We start from the raw sequence: 25258 nt of genomic DNA on the forward strand, positions 1-25258 counted from the left end.
TCGCGAAGTCGAAAGTTTATTCACCCGGCAGACGACGCCCTTTTGACATGCCGCGTGCATTGCGCGTCCTGCAATGCCGTGTGCCGATGACGACAGTTCTAGCCATGATTATTTATGATGCTTGCTTGACACTAAGCAATCAACCATCCACTCCCACGCCATCTTCGCGCATCAATCACCAATTTTCCACGCACCATACCCACCAAAACCGTTTCCCCGCACACCAAACGCATTGCTTGTACATGCAACGCCACATCAGGAAGGTCTTCAAGCCACACGTCCTGAGATATCCTGCAATTGCCGCAGCGGGCGTCGAAAGCTTAACTGAAGCTTGAGTCGAAGTGCCTGTCGATCTGCACGCTGGCTCGCGTCTTCCCGGTTCTGCTGACGCGATTATCTGCACCCCGCCCCAACTGACATAACTACCGGTCCTCGCAGCCCTCGCAATATACGACTTCACGATCCCATCCCACACGTGCTACCATGAGCAGCGTAACGCGCAGAGACGCCACGCGCAGCGGCGCAGACGAGGAAACGCCGCTTCTCGGCCGGAATGGACCAGCCGGCGGAAAATCGGACAGCAAGGGGACTATGCAGCGGCTCAAACGGCACATGAATGCCGATGTTACGAAGAACTGGGCAGATCTTGTTTTGCTGTATTGCTACATTGTTACGGGGCTACTGGATAGCTCGGCTGTCTTCATATGGGGCTCTTTCGTGAGCATGCAGACGGGTGAGTAAGAGCGCCATCTTTCTTGGACTAGATGCTTACTCAACATGCAGGTAACACCGTGTATCTTGGCTTGGGCATCGTCGCGCCTTCTGAGGGCATACGTTGGATCAAGGCATTGACGTCTATCGTCGCATTCTGTGCTGGCTCGTTCTGCTTCGCGCGCTTTCATCGCTACTTCTCACCTGCCAAGAGATGGGTGCTCATAGTATCCTACATGTTCCAGACGCTACTCATTGCTGTCGCTGCATTGATCGCTACTGTCGGGAAAGACACCAAGGAAGGTCTTCATTGGCAAATGATTGTTCCACTCGCTTCGGTCGCTTTCCAATCCAGTGGCCAGGCAGTCACGTCGCGCGCACTGAAGTACAACGGTCTGACCAGTGTCGTGCTCACGAGCAACTACTGCGATCTCTTTTCTGACCCTCAGCTGTTCAAGATTTCAAACGTGGAGCGCAACAGGAGGATCGCTGCACCCGCGATGCTGCTGTTGGGAGCCTGCATCGGCGGATTGTACGCGCACAGCAGTGTAGGTCTCGCAGGTGCCTTGTGGACTGCTTGTGGACTGAAGCTCTTGGCTGTTTTTGCATGGGTCTTTTGGAAATCGGAAGTCATTGTGGAAGAATAGTGCTTTCTTGGCTCGCCCCACAACTCCGACGGCCCGAATTTTCTCACCTCTTCCTTTCTCAACGACAACGACAGCCCTTAACGACAACCACCACACTCGCGCACGCTCGCATCCGACCGACCCTCCCCCCAATATACACATCCAGGAAAATGGCGACACGAAGATCTTGATGCGATCACGATCGATGAGCAGGTCACCGGCGCTACACATCCTCAGGTCGAATTGCACAGGACCGGCCATGCAACACCGGCCGCGCATGCTTAGGTGAGCTAGCTGTGGGAGTGTGAATTCTGCTGTTGTTATTCTTGCGCATGTCTAGTGTGCTTCGAGTCGTCACAGCGCTTTGGCATTGGGAAGCTGGGTCGTGTACTCGTTATCCTATCCAAGTCGTTAGTGTCTCAGCCACTTGTGCGTATCGCTCGAGAGTTGGGTGTCTAAATTGTTCTTGGAAAGCAATTCCAAAGACTTTGTCTCATTCTGTTGCTTCTTTACTTGTAGTCTTGCATGTTGTTCTTTTGAAAGACTCACCTCATGAAGCCCACTGAAAACCAGTCAGCCCGCCTTAGAGCACCTCCACATCTTTGAACACACGACACTGGAATACGAGTTGCATTCAAGAATTGGAAGCATGCCTTGCTTTCGTTGGTAGTGATGGTCATTACACTCACTTCCAAACCCGCTGCATGGCCATGCTCAACCGCGACCCAAGCCTTCGCGATAGTCTTGCATCAGTTGCCGGTCATACCCAACCAAGAACAGGCTCTAGCCGAAATGCTGTGGGGCTGCCTGCCCTCCGCGTGTGTTTGGTAGCCTGAGCCGCAGATGCAGAGGAAGGAGCCTCCAACATGAGGCCACAAGCACCCCGCCACCATCAGACGAAGGCAAGAGCACCCTCAAGCGTGGGAGCATGGCTTCCGCACACTCCAGCAGCAATGTCGATATTATTCCACCAGGAGCACAGCTCTCTGCCTCACCATATTAGAGGTGCTTTTCGTCCGATCTTTCAGCAGAGTGCTTGTGAATGGTTACCTCGCCTAGGTCAGAAAATACAAAAAAAGAATATTGATAATACGTTTATTGATTATACTACATTCGTTATTGATAAACTGGTGTCCTTCGGGATTGGGGGTTCGAGTCCCTCCTCTGCTGCAATCTTTTTGCTGCTGTGCTTCATTCGAGGCAGTGTCAGTATGTAGTGGTGGTGATGGTGGTGTCCGCATCCCACGAACTGAAATGAAAGCTGGCCCATGGTTCCGTCGCCTTGCGGCCCCGCAACATTCCCTGATATATGACAACGACTCCATTTGGTAGGTCAAGCTACTCCGCAACCATGTACTAAGGCACATCGGCGGCGTTACACCCAATGCGAGTGATCGCAAATGTCATCTACGGTGCAATACCAGTCATAGCTGGACATACAATCTGTGACCTATGGGACGCAACTTACGCTAGTGGTGCACGGTACATCCACTCTCACCTCATAACGCCGGCATTGTCCTTACCTCGACTTTGTATCTCCATCCTCATCACTACCTTGCCCTAAAATTCCAGAAAAAAAAACTTCCGCATTCATACACTACTATTACAACTACTACAATGCAGCCCAACAGACAGGGTGTTTATGGCTTCGTCAAGAACCGCGATGTGCAGCCACTGCTTAAGTCGGAACTTCGAGGCCTTGCTAGCATCCAAGACCGCCTTGCTGAAGCCACGGTGGTAGCATTCGATATAGAAGGGGTCCACCAGCGTGGTTCAGAGGCGAGTGAGCTTGGAGTCGCGGTACTACGACCGAGTTCGAAGCCACTTCGCTTCTTCTCGTCTATGTATCACTTCTACAATCAGAACGAGATCGAGGCATTTACCATTCGCATTCAAGAACGGCGATACGGACCTGCTGTTGGAACCATGACCGACGAGACCAAGGAGACTGCTGGCGCAAGACTGTACAAGCTCTTGTCCTCCATCCAAGGCGAACTTATATTGGTTGGTTTTGGCATGACGAGGGAATTCAAATGGATCAGCGATGAGTTTCCGGCCATCGCAGCACTGTTCACTTCTTGGTGCGATGTACAAGAGCTTGTCAGCGATTACTACAAGAGCATGACCGCCGAACCCGACAAATTACTCATTCAATATCGTCAGCCCAGTCTAGATCGAGTCATGAAAGCTCTGAAAATAATTGGATGGCGCTCCAGGCATCAGAAACATGGGGCCGCTGCCGATGCCGTCAAATTTCTGGCTGTTCTTTCCGCACTCTTTTCTGGAAGGGTTTTGCATGACATACCCAAACCAAGCATTGGCCGCTTATCACGTCTCCCACACAAGAAGTATGATGAATATAGTGGGAAACGAAATGCGCGTATTACCGCGTGGGATGGAAGTAAACTGCCTTTGCAAACACCAAACGGTTTAGCGGATTTCTGCGCTCCCCATCATGGGTTACTTGCTGTGGGTCTCGATGCAATTGATGTAAACTTGGCAAGAGACAGAAAAAGGATATGGTGGGTATCGTTTCTAACACAAGACGCGCTCGACGAGTTCATTGCCAAAGTGCATGGGTCGCTTTACGAGGGAGTGAAACTGTTCGTTACACCAATGGCTCCACCAAACAAGTATCTAGCCGCCAAAAGGTCGAATGAAATGCCTTGGAAACAGCCGAGAACCGTCAGTAGGTACGATGGCGATGATCTGATAGCAGCTTTCGAGTAAGTCAAGGAACCGACATCGACTCGGATACACTCGGGCTAACTTTTACAGTATACTCAGCACCGTAGGTGAATGTGAAGAAGGGTACGAAACCAGCAATACTCGCCTGTGATAGCGGCCTAAGTCCTGGAGTCACATGTTGTCACCGATGCGTTTGCTACCTCGCCAATTCGGACAAACGCTCACTTGGCTTCGCGATCCCGACGCAAACAGCTCTGCCGTTAGCTGCCTACAGCCTTCCGGTTCTGATACCGCTCCAACACACAAGCACAACACTCACCAAACATCGCAATCTTAACCGCGAAGGATGGCGCTCGAATCGCTGAAGAGGTCCTTCGGGACTATGATGAATATTAAGAAGAAGAAAGAGCCATCCGAAGATTCTATCATGACAACCGACTCTCCCGGTCAAAGCTTTGGCAGCCTAAGCTCGTGCGCCATGTCCATTGATAGCGAAGACGCTCCACAAGACAGCGGCGTCGACATCAAAAGTCCACCAGTACCGCCCCCCAACACCCAGTCGGATCAGTATAACGACACCGACACTGTAAACCTACACATCAACCTTAAATCTATCAAGACTACAACCCAAAAGTCTCCCACTACCCCAACATTCACCGGCCTCTCTCCCGCCATCCGCGCCCTAATCTGGTCCTACGCCGCTCCCGCCCCGCGAACCCGTTTCTTCGAACTCCACACCTACAACACTATCGACCACATCCCGCGTCTCCGCTACATACCGCCACTTCCACCGCTCTTTTCCACCAACCAAGAAGCCAGAAACTTCAGCATCGCACATGAAGGTGGAGAGCTCGTTCATTTCACTTCGGAGAATTTTACCGCACTATTCTCCTTTCACGGCCGGAAGATCGGTGGAGAAGAAAGTGAGAAGAAGTTCTACTTCAATTTTGACAGGGATATCATATGGTTGAGTGCGAGATTCACGGCTGCTTGCAATACCACTGAGACGGTTCGTCTGCAAACACTGTCTTCTATCCTGCCACCGACCAGTCTGTCCCGTATCCAACGTCTCGTCATCTCGTACTCGGGTCTGGACTCTTATGCGCTTATCGGACCATACCTACGCCCCTTTGCGCGTCTTGAGACGTTGTATGTATGTATGAACGATGCGCGCATCAAGGAGAATGTGAAGAGGTTACTCAAGAAAGGTCTACCAGCTGATGGCGTGACGGCTGAGAAATTGAAGAGTATGATTGAGCAGACTGAAGCTGATGAGACGGACGATGATGAGGAGAGCGAGAATTTGGCTACGGAGAGGTTGGACGTGAGGGCGAGGAGGAGGGTGCTGGAAGCGTACTTGAGGCTGGGAGAATAGCGGGCGTCTGCCTAAGAATCAATGCCAATTGAACAGCACATTGATCACTTTGGGTTTCTTGAATTAGGTGTACTGCCCGAGGGAGATCTCGTCATCTCGGCTTGAGCTTCAAGGGGGAATCGAATGAAACCCAGTGGGTAGATTACGTAGCATGTGCTCATACAATCGATCCCAGAGACTCATACAAGCAAAAACGCCGAACAAGCCTGGAGCCTACATTGACGTTACGTCACCTACTTTCCATGTTTTCATGTTAATGTAGGCTGCAGACCTGTTTAGATTTCCCTAGATTGAGGTGCTAAACGACCATATCACCCAAGCTTGGCGACTCGCCCATCCTCCGCTTTGACAACTCAAAGCTCAATACAGTATGATCCATGTAGTACATCATCAAGCGCCATCGGCGAGGCTGGAGCGAGAGCAAGCCCCTTTGATCCGGTACTTCGAGGTCTCCTGAAGGGTCAAACATGCCTGTATACCTGTGAGCCATATGATCCACGCGGAAGTATTCATCATCGCCCTACCTTGTACAGGCGCCACAGCCACACCAAGCAGCCGTTCGTTCGGCCCTCCTGCTATCTCCGTCTCATTATCTGGCCGAAACGGCAGAAGGTATTCAAGTTTGAATCCATACCGCGGCTCCCCAGTGCTCTCATCTCTAGTATAGTACACACTGAAGACGCCGACACGACCGGCCGGGGAACCGACTATGAAGATGCCCAGCTCGGGTATCTGGGAGAAGAAGCAGTGTCGGTCGCAAGACATGAGGGAGTCTACCCATCGTCCTGGATGCAGCGGTCGTCTTATCGCGACGATGGGATTAAGAGGCACATTGAGTGATGTTGCGGAAAGGCCTTGGATGAGGAAGATGTCTTCTTTGGTGAAGATTAAGAATGGGTCACCCATTGGTTCTGCGATGGGCCTCAAGTCATCAATCAGGCGATACGGCGCTCTGTTAGGGCTGCGCAATGTTCCGGGTCGAATGGAAGACAACAGCGTCTCACTTATACCAAACTGCGCTGTATGTTAGTCACCTAACGTGTCTTTAACTTCAAATATGAACGAAGAGGAGATTTGCTCCTCGTAATGCTGCACCTCATACAAGAAAAAATTCGAACAGGTCTGCAGACTACATAGACCCAAAACCATGCAAAGTAGGTGACCCAACATCAACGTAGGCTCCAGGATGTTCAGTTTTTCCCCAGGTTGGCGTGGCTATACCCTCTGGCTACGTTCTGATTGGATACATCCGACAAGAGATTGCTTTATGTGTTGCAAAAGGTACAGTAGAGACTACACTTACAGATTGAGCCAACTCCTCAAAGGTCATTCCGAGAAGCTGGTGATTCGGATCAATATCTTCTTCGTCGTTGTCTGTCTCGTTCGCTTCACTGACTACTTCGATTTCTTCGTCATCTGTACTGTCCTCTTCGTCGTCTGTGTCGGGATGATATTGATGAGAGGTGGTTTCGGAAACCTTGAAACGTTTCTTCTGGTCGGAGATATCTAGGAAGTCGCTCGAGCTACATGTCGAACTCGCAGTCATGCCTTCGTCTAACGGTAACTCGTATGCGGATCGCGTGTCCAGCGCTATAGTACCCCATGCCCCGTGGAGAACATTTTGCGCGCCCGGACAGTCGCACAGGAATCTGTGAGATATGTAACGAGGCGGCTTCGAGAGATCGCTTGCGCTGGCGCACCAGCCTAACTGGAATGTAGCCACCTCTTTCTTGGTGTACAAATCCCACATCGATGTCTTGCCATCAATGCAGCTGCTCAGAAGCCAGCGACCGGAGTCACCGTAGAATGATACTGCGGGAACGTTGTTTGTCGCTTGAAGGGTAAAGATACTGTCCTCTCTTCTGCTGTGTGGGAAACCAGGGTTGGTACCGTGGTCTGGGGCTTCCAATTCGCTATCGGAAGAGAGCGCGAATGCGACTATCGTTATCTGATGAGTGTTCTGTTGAGGTTAGAGGAGTAGAGCGTGTGAGAAATCAAGGTTGTCATACCGCACTAATCGCGATCATACGAGTCTTGCGCTGTACAGCCAAGCCCCATGCACTTCTACCGACATTGCAGTGGAGAAACACATGGACACCGTCCTCGTCAGCAGGCTCCTGCACGTTGGTGCGCCGTTCCAACGCTCGGTGTATCTCTCGAGTTCGATATATAATAACGTCCCCATCGTCGCAGGCCAGCATAAGCATCTCCTCGTTGCCGACATAATCGACCAAGATGCGACAGATAGAGTGAGGGTTCGACGGGTCAATTCCATACCCACGAGTGCCAGATTTTGGCGGATGTAACACAAGCTCAGGTTTATCAGATAAACCTTGGTCTGGAAAGCTTGGTTGATAGACGTGAAGCTCATCGACAGAGGCAAGAAAGTAGAGATTATGTTGATGCGAAAGGCCCGTCAAGTCGCAACGCCAATCTCGCAAATCTGGAGGCGCGTCACCATCGGCGAACTACCCTGGGTCAGCGGCAAAATCAGAGATTTGATTATCAATGAATCGGCAGATTCTGAATATGAAGTGTGTGACTGTTTGTTGCGCATTGAGGCCACTTCAAGCTCTTGTCGTGCTCCCAGCAACCCAGTAGGCCGTGTTTAAGGATACAAGTAACTCACCCGTTTTTCTCCGCGATGATCACCCGTTGATATACAGGCGATATGTGGGGACATGGTAGATACCGCATTCTTGCTCCAAAGGCGGTGTTCAAAATGCGAAGTTTGTGTCGTGTGGTGGGCGAGAGAGAGAGCTGGTGGTGGTTGGTTGTGACGTGAGCTAGCGCCATCCTACCTAGGTAGGCACCTGGCACCTAGGGCATGGTCGGAATTGTATCACATGCTAGTGCATTCACCACTGCCCAAGTATATAGGAAGGAACGACCACGGAAAACATTTCACAATATACATGGTTTCTCACATGGAACGAGCGGTTGAAAATAAGCCTCAATGTCACGAGACTTTCAGTGTGTTGAGTATTATAATCTTATAGCGCTATGAACGTCATAGTCATATATGTCCCCCGTCATGCTTTCTCATCCCAAGACCACAGCTGATGCCAGACCACTTGCATAGATCATTGATAGAACATCAACCCCGTTAGATCCAGTATCCGAACGCCGTCTAATGCTTTGCGGTGACCTTGTCGCCAGTGAGCTTCTCAACAGCCTCCTTGGCACTAGAGATTCGTTAGCGAAATATTGAAGAGCGGTATCGCCAAAACTTACACATCACCCAGAGCAACCATGCAGACCGTCTGCCAAACGCCAAGACCGATTCTAGGAGTAACGCCACGGTAAAGACCCTTGATACCGTTGTTCGAGTAGATGTACTTGAACGCAGATGCAACATTCAGGTTCTTGGGGCGGTTGGGGTCAACAGTCTTGGACTGAAGCTCCACGCGGATAACCTCAATAGGCTGGTTCCACGCGCTCAAACCACCACCGAGAGCTGAAGCGGTGATCTTCTCAATCACGCTGAGCTTCTCGCCGTGCTGCTTGTCCATAACCTTGCGAATACCGGTTTCCGCAACACGAGACAGACCGAAGCGGGATCCCCAGTTGGTGACCTGGCGCACCGCAACGGCGTTGACACCACGGTTGATACCGCGGAGACCCTCCGCGCGCCAGATGCCCATGAATGTCTCGAGCGTACCCGGAGGCTTCGCACCGGTGGCTGCGACCTTGTGCTTTGTAATCTCGACCGTCTTCATGCAAGTGCAGAAACCCATGGTGGCATAGGCTTGAGCGAGACCACCCGTCATACCACCAGAGATACCGGCGAGAAAGTCGGGGGCGCCGAATGACTTGGCGTAGTATTCGGCTTCGGAAGCGACGAAGAGAAGGACGGCTCCTTTGGTGGAGGCTTCGATCCAGGCCCATGGAATGAGACCCTGGTAGACTGTATGATGGTTAGTGGGATTGTCTGGAAACTGTAGAACGCATACTGACAGCCAAGAACACCTCCACGCGCCCAGATGCGACCAATGGCTCCCGAGAAGCCTTCAGACCTGTTGGCAGCCATGGTAGTCTTGACGACCTCCAACGGCTATCATCGGTCGTTAGTGTGCTTCCGGCGAAGTTTGTTGCCTGAAATTGCATACCTGTCCCAGAGTTGTCACTCTGTCATCTTCAGTCAGCTTCAATTGCGATCTTGGTGGTGAAGTGGGATGTTTACTTACTCAAACATGTTGAGACCAGCACCAACTGCGCCTACAGTCAGCACACGCTCCCGCTCTCTATCAGCACGCAGACTCACGCAACAGATTGCTAAACTTGACCGGCTTCTTCTCGAGCGATGGCGGGCCGTTCCTCGCCATGCTGGGGACGCCCGTCGCAGGTGTGGAGCTCATTCTCTGGGATTCTCTTGTCGAAGATATGCGGCCTGACCAAGGCAAAAGGGTGCTCCGTCGCAAATGTGAGTAGTATCAAGTGTGTGAGCAAAGCGAGGAAAGGGATGCATAGAAAAACGGTATAAGCTTGCGAGGTGGTCTGTGTTGCTGGTTGACCGCCGTCCGGGCGCGCTATAATTGGGGTTGTCCCTGAGGCTATCGGCCACTTGGCGGAAGGGCCATGTCCCGCAGCTGCTTCCCATCCGCGGCCATGTACCGGGCGAGGGGTCTAGCATTGCTTTTGCATCCAAGTACTCTCCGAAACTCACTTTCTCTATTACAAGTATGCTCGTGTCTGCTTTTGCGATTCCATGTACAGCTATGTAGTACACCACCTGAACAGCGAATTGTTGGGTCGGCGTCGGGTCGCACTGGAGAGCTCAACGATCCGCATCGGTTCCCCATCGCTCAACGAAAGCTACCCACGCTCCGAATATCCCGGTTACTTATCTCACCGTTCGTTGCTTTTTGCTTCGATGCGATTGGGCCAATCTCCTACACCTGAAAATGGCCCGAAGGCACTCACGACGGTCTTCATCGCAACAGACACATAGTATGAACTTCATGGAGCGTAGATTTCTGATCATCAAGACGTGAGAATACAGCAATTCGTTCACTAAATGTAGTGATGTAGCGCCGTAACGCTCCCATTCCCTATCCTTACATTGCAATTCTACACAGGACAAGGTATCTCTGAATGTTAAACAAATTCCTCCACATTCTCCTGGCCGTAGAGCACGTTGCAGTAACGCGCTTACAACTTAGCACCAACCAACTTGGCGTAGGCCTCAGTGCTGAAAGACTTGGGCCTCTCGATGGGGGCACCGACGGCACGGTCAATGATGAGCTGGGGAAGGACACCGAGCGCACGGGATACACCGAAGAGAACGGTGTAGTAGTTCTGCTCAGTGAGGCCGTAGTACTGGAGGAGGACACCGGAGTGGGCGTCGACGTTGGGGTAGGGGTTCTTGGTCTTGCCGTGCTCGGTGAGAACACCGGGGGCAATCTTGTAGACCTGGCTGACGAGCTTGAACATTGGGTCGTCGGGAAGGTGCTTCTGGGCGAACTCGCGCTGGGAGACGTAGCGGGGGTCGGTCTTGCGGAGGACGGCGTGGCCGTAACCGGGAACGACTTGGCCAGCCTTGAGGGTGGACCACAGGTAGTCCTTGATGGCCTGGTCGCTGAGGTCGTTGCCAATAGCCTTCTTCATCTTCTGAAGCCAGACGAGGACTTCCTGGTTGGCCAATCCGTGGAGGGGACCAGCAAGACCGTTCAGACCAGCAGCCAGGGACAGGTAGGGAGAGCTGAGAGCGGAACCAACCAAGTGGGTGGTGTGGGCGCTGACGTTTCCACCCTCGTGGTCGGTGTGGATGGTGAGGTACAGGCGCATCAGCTCAACGAAGTCCTTGTTCTCGGAGAAACCGAGCTGGTTGGCCAAGTTGAAGGAGTAGTCCTTGTCCTTCTGGATAGGAGCAACCTTGCCGTCCTTGTAGATGTTGCGGTAGATCTTGGCGGCGAGGGTGGGGAGCTTCGCGATGAGGTCCATGGCGTCCTCAAAGGTGTGCTCCCAGTACTGCGACTTGTGCATGCCCTTGGCGTAGGCCTTGGCGAAGTTGGACTCGTGCTCGAGAGCAGTGACGGCGAGAGAGAACTGGGCCATGGGGTGGAGGTCGCTGGGGCAGCGGTCGATAAGCTCCTCGACGAACTTGGGGACATCGGAGCGGGCAGCCCACTCAGCAGAGAGGTCGCGGACCTGCTGCTCGGAGGGGACCTCGCCGGTGAGGAGGAGCCAGAAGAGACCTTCTGGGAGAGGCTCCTGGCCGCCGGGGGCCTTGGGGAGGAGCTCCTGGCATTCGGGGATGGTCTTGCCGCGGAAACGGATGCCCTCCTCAGAGTCGAGGACGGATCCCTCCCAGACGAGCGACTTGATGCCACGGGCACCACCGTAGACCTGGTCGAGAGTGACCTCACCGACAACAGTGTTGCCGTGCTCCCTGGGATATGATGTCAGCGGTGCACTGGGGTGGGCGCGGGGCCGGCAGCACGTACTTGCGGAGCTTCTTGATCTTCTCGATCTCGCCGGGCAGCTTGTTGGCGAAGGTCTCCTTCAGCGACTGCAATTGGCCTGGTTAGCGCGTGCCTTGGCCTCTCGAGAGATAAGTGGCATACCTGAGTCTTGCCGGTGGAGTAGCAGCGGAGGCCATTGAAGGCTGTGGTCCGCAGAGGGGCGGCGGCGCGGAGAGCGCTCGACAGTCTTAGAGCAGAAGCCATGGTAGTGATGTGTGAGGAAGGACAAGAGGGCGGGCGGATGGGGGGGAGTTAAAAGGCTTCGATCGGGACGATGCGAGAAAATATCGGTGGAGCTCGCACGGTCGTCATGGTCGCGCAACCTTGCAGCGAAAGGAATGCTACCCGCGCGGGCAACGTTCGGAAGTCCCTCAGTTCCGGTGCTGTGGAGGGCCAATGGAGTGGAGTGAAGCGTAGTCTCGCACGAGGCTTGTATCTGGCAAAAAGAACGATCCGTGATGCCGGCATGTTCTTGTTCATGTTCATGTTCAATTTCACTTCTTCGCAGACAGGTACGCCGCCGCTACTGCCGGTTTCCGAGCATACAGGCCATAGTATGGAGTGCTAAGCTTGGGACGTGTAACAGGTCATGCAATCGCCTCGGCACAGTCTTGGTGCTTGCTGGAGCTGGCGGGTAGAAAGTACGTCAAAACGGCGGTGCTCGTATGCAAGGCACAGTCTCTGCTGTGGGCCACGCAGCTCTGAGGCCACATGTACAGAAAAGCTGAGCGATCGCTGGGTCAACAAATGCAGGGCTCCAGATGCTGCAAGCGTCGGGCCAGCCTAGGTGCCAGCTTGCCAGTCCTTGCCAGTCCGGGCTGGGGTGGGTCGTCTCCATCATGTCGTCACGTGTCGGCGGCTAGCGCTGTTTTCTCAAACTCGGCACCAAGCACGCACCCAGCCATCCCTCTCTCTGTCTGGACTCATCACACGGGTCTTACTCACCTGCCGCTGCGCCCTTGACGTAGACCAGCCCCAACTCTGGCGACCTATTCCGCTGCTTCTTTGAACTCTGGCTCGCTGCGACGCTCGCACTTCGTAGTGAAGAAGACGCCTCGCGCATTCCAATCTCAGCGCGCCGTCGCATCCTAGATTGAATCGCACCACAGCTCGCTCCCTACACACCTCACACCACACGTCAGCGCAATCCCCACACTGCGCATTGCATCTCGCGCGCAGCTCGCTCAACTGCACCTTTCTTCTACAGTCATCCTACTACCTAGATCTGCCCGCTTCGGCTGTTTCTGGCGAGCTCGAGTAAAGTGCTTGCGCGTTTGCCATCTCGCTTCTCTCACCTCGCGCTCCACCCATAGCGCGCTGTTACCGACACTTCATTTCCTTTCGCATCAAGTTTGACCTGGTCCGTTGAACCTAATCATGGCAGCCATGGAAGAACTAGGCACGCAATTGCAGTCATTACAGGCCCTCAAGCCGCCGGGCGTCACGCCCACCAAGATCAAGGCTATCACGCAGCTGTGCGTCGACAACATTCAGGTATGCCAGTCGCCAGGATCTCCTACACATCTTCCGTGCACATGGGACCTCGTACTAAGTATCTGCCTTCACTTATAGTCTCACTCCGTAATCGTCCAAAAGATCGCCCAGCAGCTCCAGAACAGCGTCGCCACACACAAGCTCGGAGTACTATACGTCGTAGATGCAGTCGCCCGCCAATGGGTTGAGAGGGCTAAGCAGGCTGGCCAGGCTGTGTCAAAGAACGCGGCGCAAGGAACCTATGCTTCGGGTGTGCAGATGATGCGAGACGTGCTTCCGGCCATGATGCACAATTTGATTCAATCTGCACCAGAGACACAAAAAGAGAAGATCTCGAAACTCCTAGACATCTGGGAGCGCGGTCAGACCTTTCCACATGACATGCTCGCCGGCTTCAAGCAGCAGCTGAATGGAGGCCAAAACAGTAGGTCAACATTCGTCTTCCAGGCGTCATCTAGCTAACCCGTAGTCAACGTAGATGCATCAGCACCTCCAGAGCCACCTAAGAGTAACGGCACAGTACCAGTATTCAACGGGCACACTAACCAGCAGCCAACACCCCCTGTAGCTCTGCCACAACCTCCACAAGACCCGGGTGCTCTTTTCGCTGCGCTCGCTGGCGTCGGTCAGCAGAATGGGCAAACTAACCCTCCACCTGCAGCAGCTTCTGCGTTTCCTTTTCAACAGAACATGGTACCGCCACCACCCCCTGGCTTCGTGCCTCCGCCACCTGCTGGGGCAATGGGGCAGCCTAACATGCCTGTTCCCCCCGCTGGTACGAATGAGATCGTGACTCAGATTCTAAAGGCTATGAGCGCTGGCTCCATCCAACCCGACCAAGCAATACAGGCACTGAATACGTTGGCTATGGCCCAGAATGGCGGAATGCCTATGCCACCAATGCAGCTCCCGGCTGTTGCGCAGACACCGCCACAGGTTCAGCCTGCTGCGCAGAACGGTAACCAGGGAGACAGATATGACCTGAACGACAGTAGAATGCGCGACCGTAGCAGATCGCCCGACTATCAACGTCGACGATCGCCCGTGCCTAGATCTCCACCAAACCCAAATCGGCGGGAAAGTCCGACATATGGTACTTACGACCCCAATGCAGGTCCCGAGGGCAATGCACAACGCTTTGAGCGAGGTGAGCGCGGTCGTGGTCGTGGTAAACAGAGGGGTGGTCGTAATGATCGTAATGAGTATCGCCAGCGGTCACCGCCGCGACGACAGCCGAGCCCGCCTAGGGCAGCGTATGGCCAGTCGAAGTATATCGAGTGGGATGAAACTTTGCCGCGCGATCACATCAGAGTCCTCAGCCGTACATTATTTGTAGGTGGTGCTGGCGGAACTGAAGGTGAGATCCGAAGCATATTCGCTCGTTTTGGTAGAGTCCAAACATGTATTGTCAACCAGGATAAGCGACACGCTTTCGTCAAGATGTTGACCCGTCCGGATGCCGTTGCCGCCAAGCAAGGTATGGACACCCTCCAGGATCCCGCTGCACAGTCCAAAGCGCGCCAGGTAAGATAGTCGTTCCTGATGCCTACTTTCCTTTGCTAACAGTACTAGACCCGATGGGGTGTCGGCTTTGGGCCCCGTGACTGCAGTGATTACACCACTGGCATTAGTGTAGTTCCCATCTCTCGTCTTACAGATGCTGATCGCAAGTGGGCTTTGACCGCTGAGCATGGTGGAACAGGTGGTCGCCCACTAGAGGGAGGTATGGTGATCGAGGAGCCGGACATCGAGATAGGTGCAGGTGTTTCCTCAAAGGGTATGTACATCCATCACTTGTTTACGACACGACTAACACAACCTAGCTATCAGTCGGCGTGTACCAACTGACGTGCCTCGCGGAGGTCGTGGAGGCTTCGGCAACCGAGGTGACTTCAATGCACGTGGAGACCATGGCGGACGTGGTAACTTCAACCAACGGAATGACTTCAATGAGCGTGCAGACTTCGGCCGCAACGAGTTCGCTGGTAACGGCGGGCGCGGTGGTTTTGACAACAACGGCCCGGCCAAGTTCCGCAAGCAAGATCATCGTCCCGTCAACGACCCACGCCACATATCGCCTCGACCTGAACAAGGTGTTGCCGTTCCACCCGCCGTCCCTGGCTTCGGATTCCAGCTTCCAGGCTTCTCATGACTCCCACAGGGGTAACTCGCTTCTCCCACAGCAGATGCGCCGTCCCCTTGATCTGAATTACTTTCCTGTACACAACAATTTTCGATCGACTAGTCTCGACATGGCAGGTTTCCAATGCTGGTCTTTTCGGATTTCATCCTTTACATATACGTTATAGTCTTTCCTGAAAGGGTGGTAAGGCACAACAATGGTGGACAGTTTGCTTTATCCAGTCAAAAGCATTGCGAGGCGTTGTGGCTGCGAATGCGAGTCACTTGATCCAGCACTGGCATACGCCAGGGAACGACGGGTTTCCAAAGGTTTTCTAGTCTGGTTAGTCAGATGTACGATTACGGTGATTCTCAATCACGCTTCGGCGTCATATCTTTAGTACAACTTAGCTGCACTACCTGATCTGGCCTTGTAATGAAAAAAATACGGTTTTACAAATTGCCCACTTTCCATTTGAAGAATCAACGAACCTGATGAGCAAGGGGAACGTTGAGACAGGCGCTTCGACGATAGCTGCACTCCAGCCAGATCGCTGTAGGTGATGAAACAACAAAGGCGCACAGTGGATACCAGGGCGAATCTTCTATTATTTGTGGTAATACAACAATATCTCTTCGGAATGATTTTGTGGCTACAGCGCTGATGCGATAGATCGGTTCAAGCCAAGAAACCGAGTCCTGGCAACGAACCGATCTATCACATCAGCGCTGTACTCACAAAACCATCCCTTGTAAATAAATAGAACTTAACTATACAACACCACTAAGGTATCAAGTCTGTACAAGAGACCTACAGCCTCACTGTCAGGGATGATCCTACTTCCTCTTCGTGGCACCGCCCTTCTTCTGACTCCCCGTCGCCTGAGCCTCAGCCTTCTCCTTCTGCACCTTCTCCAACTTCTCCTGATCAGGCACCTTCAAGCTCTTATCGCCACCCGGGTGAGCAGCCAGCGGCTTGTTAGCATCCTTCTCCTCGACCTCCTCATCATCGCCACCCTGTCCAAACTCGTTGACACGGTTGTAATCGACCTTGTACTTCCACGTCTGGAACAAGTAAACGAAGAAAATGACGTCGTCGCGGAGGGTGGCCAGACGATGCAGTGTGGGCATCTTGATGGTGAAAGCAAACAGGTCGTCGATGAAGGTGTTGAGGAACTTGTATGTCATGGCGCGGCCGGGCATGTGGGCGACGGACTGGAGACGGTAGTTGATGTAGAGGGCGGGGACCATCATGAGGAAGCCGTAGGCGTAGACGGAACCGACGAGTGTTGTGATGATGAAGGAATACCATGACTTGTGGGTTTCGTACATGAGAGAGTAGATGGCGTAGGCGATGAGGAGGGGCACGGCGACCATGTAGAGGTACCTGAATGCGACGGCGTCGTATTCTTCTGTCTTCTTTTCTGTGTCTGACAGGACGTGCTTGTCTTCGAATGCGATGGTGTAGGGGAGTAGAGAGCCAGGCATTGTTTGGCGGATGCGCACGTTGACCGACTTGGTGATCTTCCATGCTTCGATTGCCATGCCCATGCCTTGGCCGAATAGGATCATGTAGGATGTGTTCTCGTTGTTGTCTATGAGGTAGAGGAAGATGATGGCTTGCATGAACACGTTTGCGACGATGGTGCGGACTGAGGTTCCAATATTGTCCTTCTTCTTGCGCCAGTGCTGGACGTCGTTCTTGAAGGCAAGCATCTCGAAGATCATGTGGAAGATGGAGACGACAAAGGTAATGGCGAGGAGGTATGAGTTGCTGTCTATCAAGATTTCCTTGAACATCTCCATCTCAGAGCCATCGCCACCTCCTGGCGTAGATTGACCTGCAGCTGCAGCCCTGGCGTTCGCATTGAGGTTCTCGTCAACTGCGGCAAAGATGTTGTACTTCCAATGGGCGAGGTTGTTGAGCTTCACGTTGAGCGGGAGGGTTGTAACGGTATCGTTCAGCTCAATCATGTGCTTCTTGAGCTGCCAGAAGGTGTTGGTGAATACGATGGGATAGTACCAGGTGTTCTGACCACTTGCATCTCGTGCGCCGGTAGCCTCGAGTGTGATGAACCGCCTGGGACCGGGATGCATGGCGGCATATTGCAAAGTACCCGCGTCGGGAATCAGGGAGACGGTGAAGTTGGGATGGTAGTAGGAGGATACAATCTTTGGCGCACTCTTCTCCTCCTCGGTTTCCACCTCGGCTCTTTCTGGCATGTCGCTCAGCAAGTTCCTCGTCTTCGCGATCTTCTTTTTGGGCTGGTATTGAGACAATGGGCGGATGAAGTGGTAGGCCTTGCTGTTGTCGTAGCCGGGCTGCGTGGGGTCGAGCACGCTGCCACTCTGCGCAACATAGAAGTGAGCGAGCAGAGTAGCATTGTGCTGCACCTCTATCGGAACCTTGAACTCGGTATGGATTTCTCTGTTCTCCTTGTAGTCTCCAAACTTGAAGTTCTTCTCCTCGATCAACAGCGAGTCCTTGGGCATCGACTTGAGCGGGGGCATTGCGACGGACGAGGAGATGTACATGGCGATGTCCATCTCGGTGCCGGCAGGCCACATGGGCGCGACGGCATACGGAATGTGGCTGTATTGAGCACCAGGGTCGAGGGATTGTGGGCGCTGCTCCCATGCGGGAATCACGACATTGCCAGCTGGTTTGACGGCGGCGACCGAGCCAGTTTGCGCGGAATCGTTGACGGCGGGGACGGTTTTGGCAGTCTGGGGCATGAAGTACTTCATGCCACCCTGGATAAGCAGGAACAGGCCAACGCTCTGTACAATGGACTTGACGAGCTATCACGGAGCCGTTAGCTATCATCTCGGAGCGGAGGGGTCTTGTTTGCGACTTACACTCTTGCCCTCCTCGGGCGGCGCGGCGGCTGCTTGTGCCTCTGGCATGATGGCAACGTGCGGAACCTTAATTCCGGCTTGAGCAGCTTGTCAGGTGGAAAAGGAAGATGAACTCGCGATGAAGTCTGAACACATAACCTGGAGACTTTCCGAGGAATTGGCGGTTCCGCCGAGGGCCCGTGCCTGTCCCGCGTCAGGGTCTAGCCACATGGGCCTCGAGTTCCCGGCCCAGGTGGCGGTGACCTCATGCACCTCACCGAAATGCATACCCTTTGGAGCTTACCCTTCACCAAGGGATTGCAGCTATGGGTTGATGAGAATGCTGCGCAAAAGGTGCTGCCTAACATCATCTTGACGACCTTATAATGGGGCTACCGCTGCCTTAACCCCTCCTCCGTTGGAGAGGCTCCTCTCAAGCTTCTGTCGCCGCCCCTCCTCAACACGTCAATTGCATTTGACAGCCCGCGTTCCGACTCTAGTTACCTCGTTCCGAGCATCTCTATCAACCATCCGAACAACCATGGCGGACAACAACGCAACAGCTAGCAATGGCTCTGCCAAGCAGCCCGTGGTTGCCGTATTGTATGTAGACAGGACGTCAACCGATTGACGGAGCGAATAGCTAACTGTGATACAGCTGCGGCGCTTCCAGTGGCACATCGCCAGTCCACATGGAGGCAGCGAGGCAACTTGCGCATGCTCTCCACAAGGCCAACACCAAGGTCGTATACGGCGGCGGCACTGTCGGCCTCATGGGCGAGGTAGCACGAACCCTCGTCTCGCTGTCGGGCCCCGACTCGGTCCACGGCATCATCCCCGGCGCCCTCACTCAACTCGAGCAGCACAACGACCTTGCCAACCCTAACGGCCACTCTATCGACGCAGACAAATACGGACGCACTACTGTCGTCAAGGACATGCACACGCGAAAGCAGATGATGGCTCAGGAAGTTGTCAAGGGTGGACCAGGCGGCGGCTTCGTTGCTCTGCCTGGCGGCTACGGAACATTTGAAGAGCTGATGGAAATCACCACCTGGAACCAGCTGGGCATCCACGACATGCCTGTCATCGTGTACAACGTGGACGGCTATTGGAGTGGTCTCATCGAGTGGGTCAAGAACGCTGTGACCAGCGGTTTCGTTGCGCCTACCAACGCTGGCATCATCTCTGAGGCTCTTAGCGCCGACGAAGTGTTGACACATCTGAAGGAGTATCAGAGTGCGCCTGGACGCTTCAATTTGACCTGGGAGGAGCAGTAAAGGGTTTGTGGTGCAAGATCACGGAAACGCTCGAAAGCTCCACTCTTCGACTCCGAAAACTAGTCCAAGGCACGTCAGCGCTAGGTGATTAAAAAGAACTCCGCAGGTGGAATCTGTATCAGTAAATACACCCATGTAGATTAAACTAGACTACAAATCAAGAGATCAAAGAATCGTTCCCGTACTGAGCAAGTGAGCGTTACCGAACACTCTGGCCGCATATGGAGATCTCACCCGACAATCCCTACAAGCTGACGACATGTTCTGCAAAGCTTTGCCGGCCCGAGCAACTTATCTTCGGCAATAAACATCGCGGAGCGAGGCTGGTGAGATTACATGCTTTAAAGAGCATGGTACCGGTGCTGAACGGAATGCCTAAGCCCGTTGAGGCAGGAGCGAAACCATGTCCGACGCGCGAGCCCATTTCATTCGACAACCCCGCCAAAAGTCAAGATAGTGACCTCAACGCGCGTATAACGACAAGCTTTGACAAGCCTTTTCCAAGACTGCTTAAATACGCTAGGGTAAGTTGCTCTCACACTCTTCTCACTGCTCTTGCGCCATTTGTCTGCAGCTCTCAGCATGTTCACCAAGTCGGTAGTGACGCCTTTGTTGGCGCTTTCAAGCCTCGCCCTACAGGCTGCTGCTGTCTCTCAGAAGCAGTGGACCAAGAGGAGCGACCACTTGTACTTGCCGAAAGAGACTAGCGACTACAAAACCGCGACTGCTCCGAACAATGTCACCATCCGGTACAAGAACCCTGGTATCTGCGAGACCACTCCAGGCGTGGACAGCTACTCTGGATATGTGGATTTGACACCTGATGTGCGTATCAATCTTGCCCATACATACAAGCGCTCTTTCTAATGCCATATAGGTCCATGTGTTTTTCTGGTTCTTCGAATCTCGTAATGATCCAGCATCGGACCCATTCACCCTCTGGTTGAACGGAGGTCCTGGATCTGACTCGCTGATCGGTTTATTTGAGGAGAATGGACCTTGCATGATCGACGACAACCTCACTGCGGTGTACAACCCATACAGCTGGAACAATGTCTCGAACATGCTGTACATCTCGCAGCCTGTCGGAACTGGCTTCAGCTACCAGAAGCAAGGTGTCGGAAGCTTCAACTCGTTCTCCGAAGACTTCCACTACAACTCTAGCGAATGGCCCGCTACTGGTCGATGGCCTCTGCTTGAACCGTTGAACACTGGTACTATTGACACTACGGATCTTGCTGCCGTTGCTGTGTGGGTGAGTAGACATCTGCTATTGAATGCATTTGACCCGCGCTAATCTCCTTCGATACATGTAGCACGTTTTCCAAGCTCTCTTGGCCACCATCCCCAAGTTTGATGCCAAGCTTGGAGATCTGGATGCTGCGAGAGACTTCAACCTCTTTACCGAGTCTTACGGCGGTCACTATGGCCCAGCATTCTTCAGCTACTTCTACAACCAGAACCTGAAGATCGAAAATGGAAGTATGCCTGGTTACCCACTCAACTTCAACTCGCTCGGCATAATTAACGGCATCATCGACGAGGCCATCCAAGCCGAGCATTACCCCGAGTTCGCTGTTAACAACACTTACGGTATCAAAGCGTACAACGACACCGTCTACTCATATGCCAAGTTTGCGAACAACATGTACAACGGATGTCTCTACCAGATCGCCCTCTGCCGAGCTGCCGCCGAAGGCAACACCACCTACTACCACGCCGATGCAAAGATCACCGAAGCCGAGCTAACACCAGGCGAGATGCAGATCTGCAATGAAGCAGCAGACATGTGCCGTGACAACGTCGAATCTCCATACTACTACTACTCAGGCCGCGGCGTCTACGATGTCCGTCACACGTACGAGGACCCGACACCCCCCTCTAACTACGGCGATTACTTGAACCTTGCAGAAATCCAGGATGCTCTTGGCGTTACTCTCAACTACTCTGGTAGCAATGGCATCTACTATGCTTTCCAGAACACGGGAGACTTCATCTACCCCAACTTCAGGCTCGATCTGGAGTACTTGCTGAGCCAGGATGTGCGTGTTAGTTTGGCGTATGGCGATGCTGACTACATCTGTAAGTCGTTTACTACATACCAGTGATCAGATATCTCTAACATGTTCAGGCAACTGGTTTGGTGGTGAAGCTATCAGTCTTGCGATGGAGTACACTCACAGCGACGAGTTCCGTGCCGCAGGTTACGCGCCTATGATGGTTGATGGCACGGAATACGGCGAGGTACGCCAGTATGGCAACTTTAGCTTTGCGCGCGTCTACGAGGCCGGTCATGAGATTCCTTACTACCAGCGTAAGTATTGTTGCTACCTCCCATTCAGACCGTCTATTCAGACAACGTGTTTTGCTAACCTGACTCTTAGCTGTTGCTGCGTTGGCATACTTCAACCGTACTCTGTACCACTACGATATCGCGACTGGCGAGGAGAAGGTCACTGCCAACTTGACATCTTCTGGCTCTGCGAATGCAACGCACACGCAATCATTCGTGCCGATTACGTCGTCCATCATTCAAGCTTTCCCTTCGCCTATCTATCCTGCGACGACATCGGCGTACTAGGTAGTACTGTTGCTACCGAGGTGAATGTAGCCTTAGTCTACAGTGCGTTAGGTATCATCAAAGTGGTTGCATGAGGATCACGAATGAAAAGAATCTATGAATCAACTCTGCGTGGTATGCATGAAGACTAGTGATGCGTCCATGACTTATTCCCAGTTCCAAAGAACCCATCATATCTTGCCCTTCCCCAGCTTATCCCGTTCATCAAAGAGGAGACTCCACACGGGTTACTCGTCACGCTCATCAACGCTGCCTACAGATCTCAGCCTTAAACTCCTCATCATCCTTCCGCCATCCAATCCCAGCATCCTCACTACCAGGTCCCTTCCAGAAGACACTACCCTCGGCATCATCGCGGATAGCCTCGATAATCCTATCCTGGTGGTCGTCCTGCATCGTCGCCAATAGCGCCAGCTGCACCAACGACAAGTGCCTTCGTACATCGTAATCCGGGTCGTTCTCGTCGGGCTTGAACGTGTTGAGATCGATGCCGAAGTCCCCTCGTAGAATGCTTTGGTATGTGCGTTCGATCATGGCGTCTGTCACGGGTGCGTTTTTGGGTGTATAGGTACCTAGAGCCTCTTTGGGGAACTTGTCCGTCTGGCCTGGTGGGGTGATTTTCGCTATGTCGATGGTCGAGTTACGTGTGGTGTCAATGGGAGGAGGTCGCTTCGTCTCCTTGGGGGTCTGGGCGATCGAGAGTGGAGATTTGTCGAGGTCAGGAATGATGTGGGTTTCCTGCACATCAGAGGTGACGAATGGGATAGCCGGCGAGGGTAGTTCAAGAGCGGTTGGGGTTTCCTTTACGTCAGACATAGTCGATGAGATAGCTGGTGAGGATTGGTCAGCAGGAGTGGGATTTCCTTGCATTTCAGACATTGTCAGTGGGATAGATCGTTAGTTGGAAATTCTGTCTGTGGTGGGCCATCAATATGAAGCCATGTTCCTGTTGATATGTAGGATGGAAGTTTGCTGCAAAACACAGGATACGATGTGGTTTGTGCAAACGACGCGTGGAGTAATTTGTCGAGCCCACAGGCCTAGCAGCATGTAGACATCGACGCTAAATGTGGTTAGAGGCGTTGCGTTACAAGACTTTTGTGTTCGGTAGACGAAATAGAACAAGTCACCGAGAATTGGAGCGGATAGATACACAGGACTTCGATGTCAAGGTCGTACGACGGCGTTTGCACTAGGATATGTCTGTACAGGCCTACATAGGCAAGATGTGAACTCCGAACTCCATGCTAAATGTTGCAGATGCTTCGAAGGAACGTTTTCATTTCGACGTAGGGAGTGCGAACAGCTGGGGCTGCATATTGATCTTGCACAAGCGCGCAATACAGCCAGACAATTGCAGAAGGGTTTGTACGCCTTCAAGGATGCGCATATGGGTGAAGCCAATTTCCTGATTGCGGTTAGCCTCTGTAAAAATCGTCTGTTGCGAACCCTTACCTTGATGAATTCCAGCTTTGCGTGCTCACTTAGCGTGTCAATCGTCTTTGTAACTTTGAACATCGTGCTGATGATGTCGTGACACGAGTATCCCAGATCCCACAGCTCTTTCAGTGATGTCAGAGCATCGTCGATACGCTGCTCATGGCATGCCTTGATCATGGCTTGCACCTTGATGGGATGCGGGCTATCGACCACCCTGAAGACATTGTCGCCATTGACGAAGCCGAAACCAGCGAACGTCGACTGTAGGTTGTTGATGGCTTGTCGCATGTCTCCCTCTGCTGAGAACACTAATGCCGCAATTCCATCGTCTGAGTATTTCACGTCTTCGGCTTCGCAGATCTGCATGACGCGGCGCACGACTTGCGCATCGGTAAGGCGGGCGTATCGGAGGATGGCGCATCTCGATTGCAGCGGCTCGATGATCTTGTTCGACTGGTTGCAAGCGAATGCGAATCGGGTTGTTGCACTGTATATCTCCATCGTCCTCCTCAAAGCTTGTTGTGCGCCGCTAGTCATGCTGTCCGCTTCGTCGAGGATGACCAGCTTCTGCCTGCCCGGGGGAAGTGTGACTTTCTTCTGCGCAAAGCCCTTTATCCTGTTGCGGACGACGTCTATACCACGTTCGTCTGAGGCATTGAGTTCGAGGACAGCCTCCTTGTAGGCATCACCGAGGAGTTGGCGTGCGAGACAGAGGATGGATGTGGTTTTGCCGATACCAGGCATCCCAGAGATGATCATATGGGGCATGTTGCCATCTTTGGCGATGATCTTGAGGCGCTCAATGGTTTCGGTATTGCCCACGACATCATCGAGGTAGACGGGACGGTATTTCTCTACCCTGGGACGATGTTAGTCGATGTAAGCTGGCGAAGGCCACGGGCGGTGAATTACCATGGCAGCTCGTAGTTTGCACCGCCGGCCGCATTGGGGTTTGGTTTGACGCCATTGCTGGCGGCGGCTTTGGAGGATTCGGCTTTTGACATTTTGCGCTGTGGTGGTTGACTTGGAGGGGTGACGCGAAACACGCGATGCTCTGCAAACGCGCTTTCACGGGTCGTCCGTCTTGGGACTAGTGCTCACGTGAGCCGGGCACGATCGACGCGCAGCCGCGGCAGCGAAATATCATGCCCTTGGCGCTAAAGATAGATTCGTCCGACGCGACGTCACCTGCGTAGCACGATAGATCAGATCGGGATTTTTTCTCCAGATCACACACTGGCGTCGGTACGGATCGAGGCTATGTTCTTGCACATATTGTCATGCACGCCTCTACAACGCAAAGCACGAAATGATCTTCTCGAGGGATCTTCAGTTGGCATGCCAGATGGGCTTTCAGGTACCGACCGATGCTGCAGGTCCTGAGGTTTCAGCCCCAAACGTCTTTTTCGAGAGGCGCAGCCATCGAGCATCGGGCGCCTGAAGAAACCACCCGATCGCTCCTCAGTCGCTAACACACGGGCTATTTGCATTGCCTTAGTAGCTTGCGACATGGCGACGGCGTCAAGACACTGGGATGCTGGTGGTTGACAGGGTGACGTATGCGGCTGACGGAAGCGGTCCGCAACCTACCAAGTCCACGCATGTCAGCGAGCTGTTGTGTAGAAGTAGCCCCAGACGTT

General features: G+C 53.2%; 8 protein-coding genes across 8 annotated transcripts; 4 read left to right on the forward strand and 4 right to left on the reverse strand.

The window, feature by feature from the left end:
• Nucleotides 1-4371: 4371 nt before the first annotated feature.
• Nucleotides 4372-5400, forward strand: J4E83_002892 (uncharacterized protein; the record flags this gene model as incomplete). Its single annotated transcript, XM_049329833.1, has 1 exon — nt 4372-5400. One exon carries the CDS (start codon nt 4372-4374, stop codon nt 5398-5400), a length of 1029 nt encoding a protein of 342 aa, XP_049191512.1.
• A 3230-nt stretch (nt 5401-8630) lies between these two features.
• YHM2 (Mitochondrial DNA replication protein yhm2) lies at nt 8631-9351 on the reverse strand (the record flags this gene model as incomplete). Its single annotated transcript, XM_049329834.1, has 2 exons — nt 8631-9307; nt 9348-9351. 2 exons carry the CDS (start codon nt 9349-9351, stop codon nt 8631-8633), a joined length of 681 nt encoding a protein of 226 aa, XP_049191513.1.
• Nucleotides 9352-10551: 1200 nt separating this feature from the next.
• Nucleotides 10552-12068, reverse strand: J4E83_002894 (uncharacterized protein; the record flags this gene model as incomplete). Its single annotated transcript, XM_049329835.1, has 3 exons — nt 10552-11791; nt 11847-11911; nt 11967-12068. The coding sequence occupies 3 exons, from the start codon at nt 12066-12068 to the stop codon at nt 10552-10554; spliced, it is 1407 nt and encodes a 468-aa protein (XP_049191514.1).
• Nucleotides 12069-13241: 1173 nt separating this feature from the next.
• Nucleotides 13242-15510, forward strand: J4E83_002895 (uncharacterized protein; the record flags this gene model as incomplete). Its single annotated transcript, XM_049329836.1, has 5 exons — nt 13242-13358; nt 13437-13782; nt 13837-14882; nt 14931-15135; nt 15182-15510. The coding sequence occupies 5 exons, from the start codon at nt 13242-13244 to the stop codon at nt 15508-15510; spliced, it is 2043 nt and encodes a 680-aa protein (XP_049191515.1).
• Nucleotides 15511-16316: 806 nt separating this feature from the next.
• On the reverse strand, nt 16317-18386 carry J4E83_002896 (uncharacterized protein; the record flags this gene model as incomplete). Its single annotated transcript, XM_049329837.1, has 2 exons — nt 16317-18281; nt 18339-18386. 2 exons carry the CDS (start codon nt 18384-18386, stop codon nt 16317-16319), a joined length of 2013 nt encoding a protein of 670 aa, XP_049191516.1.
• A 623-nt stretch (nt 18387-19009) lies between these two features.
• On the forward strand, nt 19010-19597 carry J4E83_002897 (uncharacterized protein; the record flags this gene model as incomplete). The annotated part of the gene is made up of 1 exon (XM_049329838.1): nt 19010-19597. One exon carries the CDS (start codon nt 19010-19012, stop codon nt 19595-19597), a length of 588 nt encoding a protein of 195 aa, XP_049191517.1.
• A 582-nt stretch (nt 19598-20179) lies between these two features.
• On the forward strand, nt 20180-22178 carry J4E83_002898 (uncharacterized protein; the record flags this gene model as incomplete). The annotated part of the gene is made up of 5 exons (XM_049329839.1): nt 20180-20422; nt 20475-20852; nt 20914-21679; nt 21729-21911; nt 21982-22178. The coding sequence occupies 5 exons, from the start codon at nt 20180-20182 to the stop codon at nt 22176-22178; spliced, it is 1767 nt and encodes a 588-aa protein (XP_049191518.1).
• Nucleotides 22179-22421: 243 nt separating this feature from the next.
• On the reverse strand, nt 22422-24622 carry J4E83_002899 (uncharacterized protein; the record flags this gene model as incomplete). The annotated part of the gene is made up of 3 exons (XM_049329840.1): nt 22422-22979; nt 23634-24477; nt 24531-24622. 3 exons carry the CDS (start codon nt 24620-24622, stop codon nt 22422-22424), a joined length of 1494 nt encoding a protein of 497 aa, XP_049191519.1.
• Nucleotides 24623-25258: the final 636 nt, after the last annotated feature.

The sequence above is a fragment of the Alternaria metachromatica genome (assembly GCF_023757995.1).
Source record: "Alternaria metachromatica strain BMP 0045 chromosome Unknown scaffold_4, whole genome shotgun sequence".
In the NCBI taxonomy this organism is placed as follows: domain Eukaryota; kingdom Fungi; phylum Ascomycota; class Dothideomycetes; order Pleosporales; family Pleosporaceae; genus Alternaria; species Alternaria metachromatica.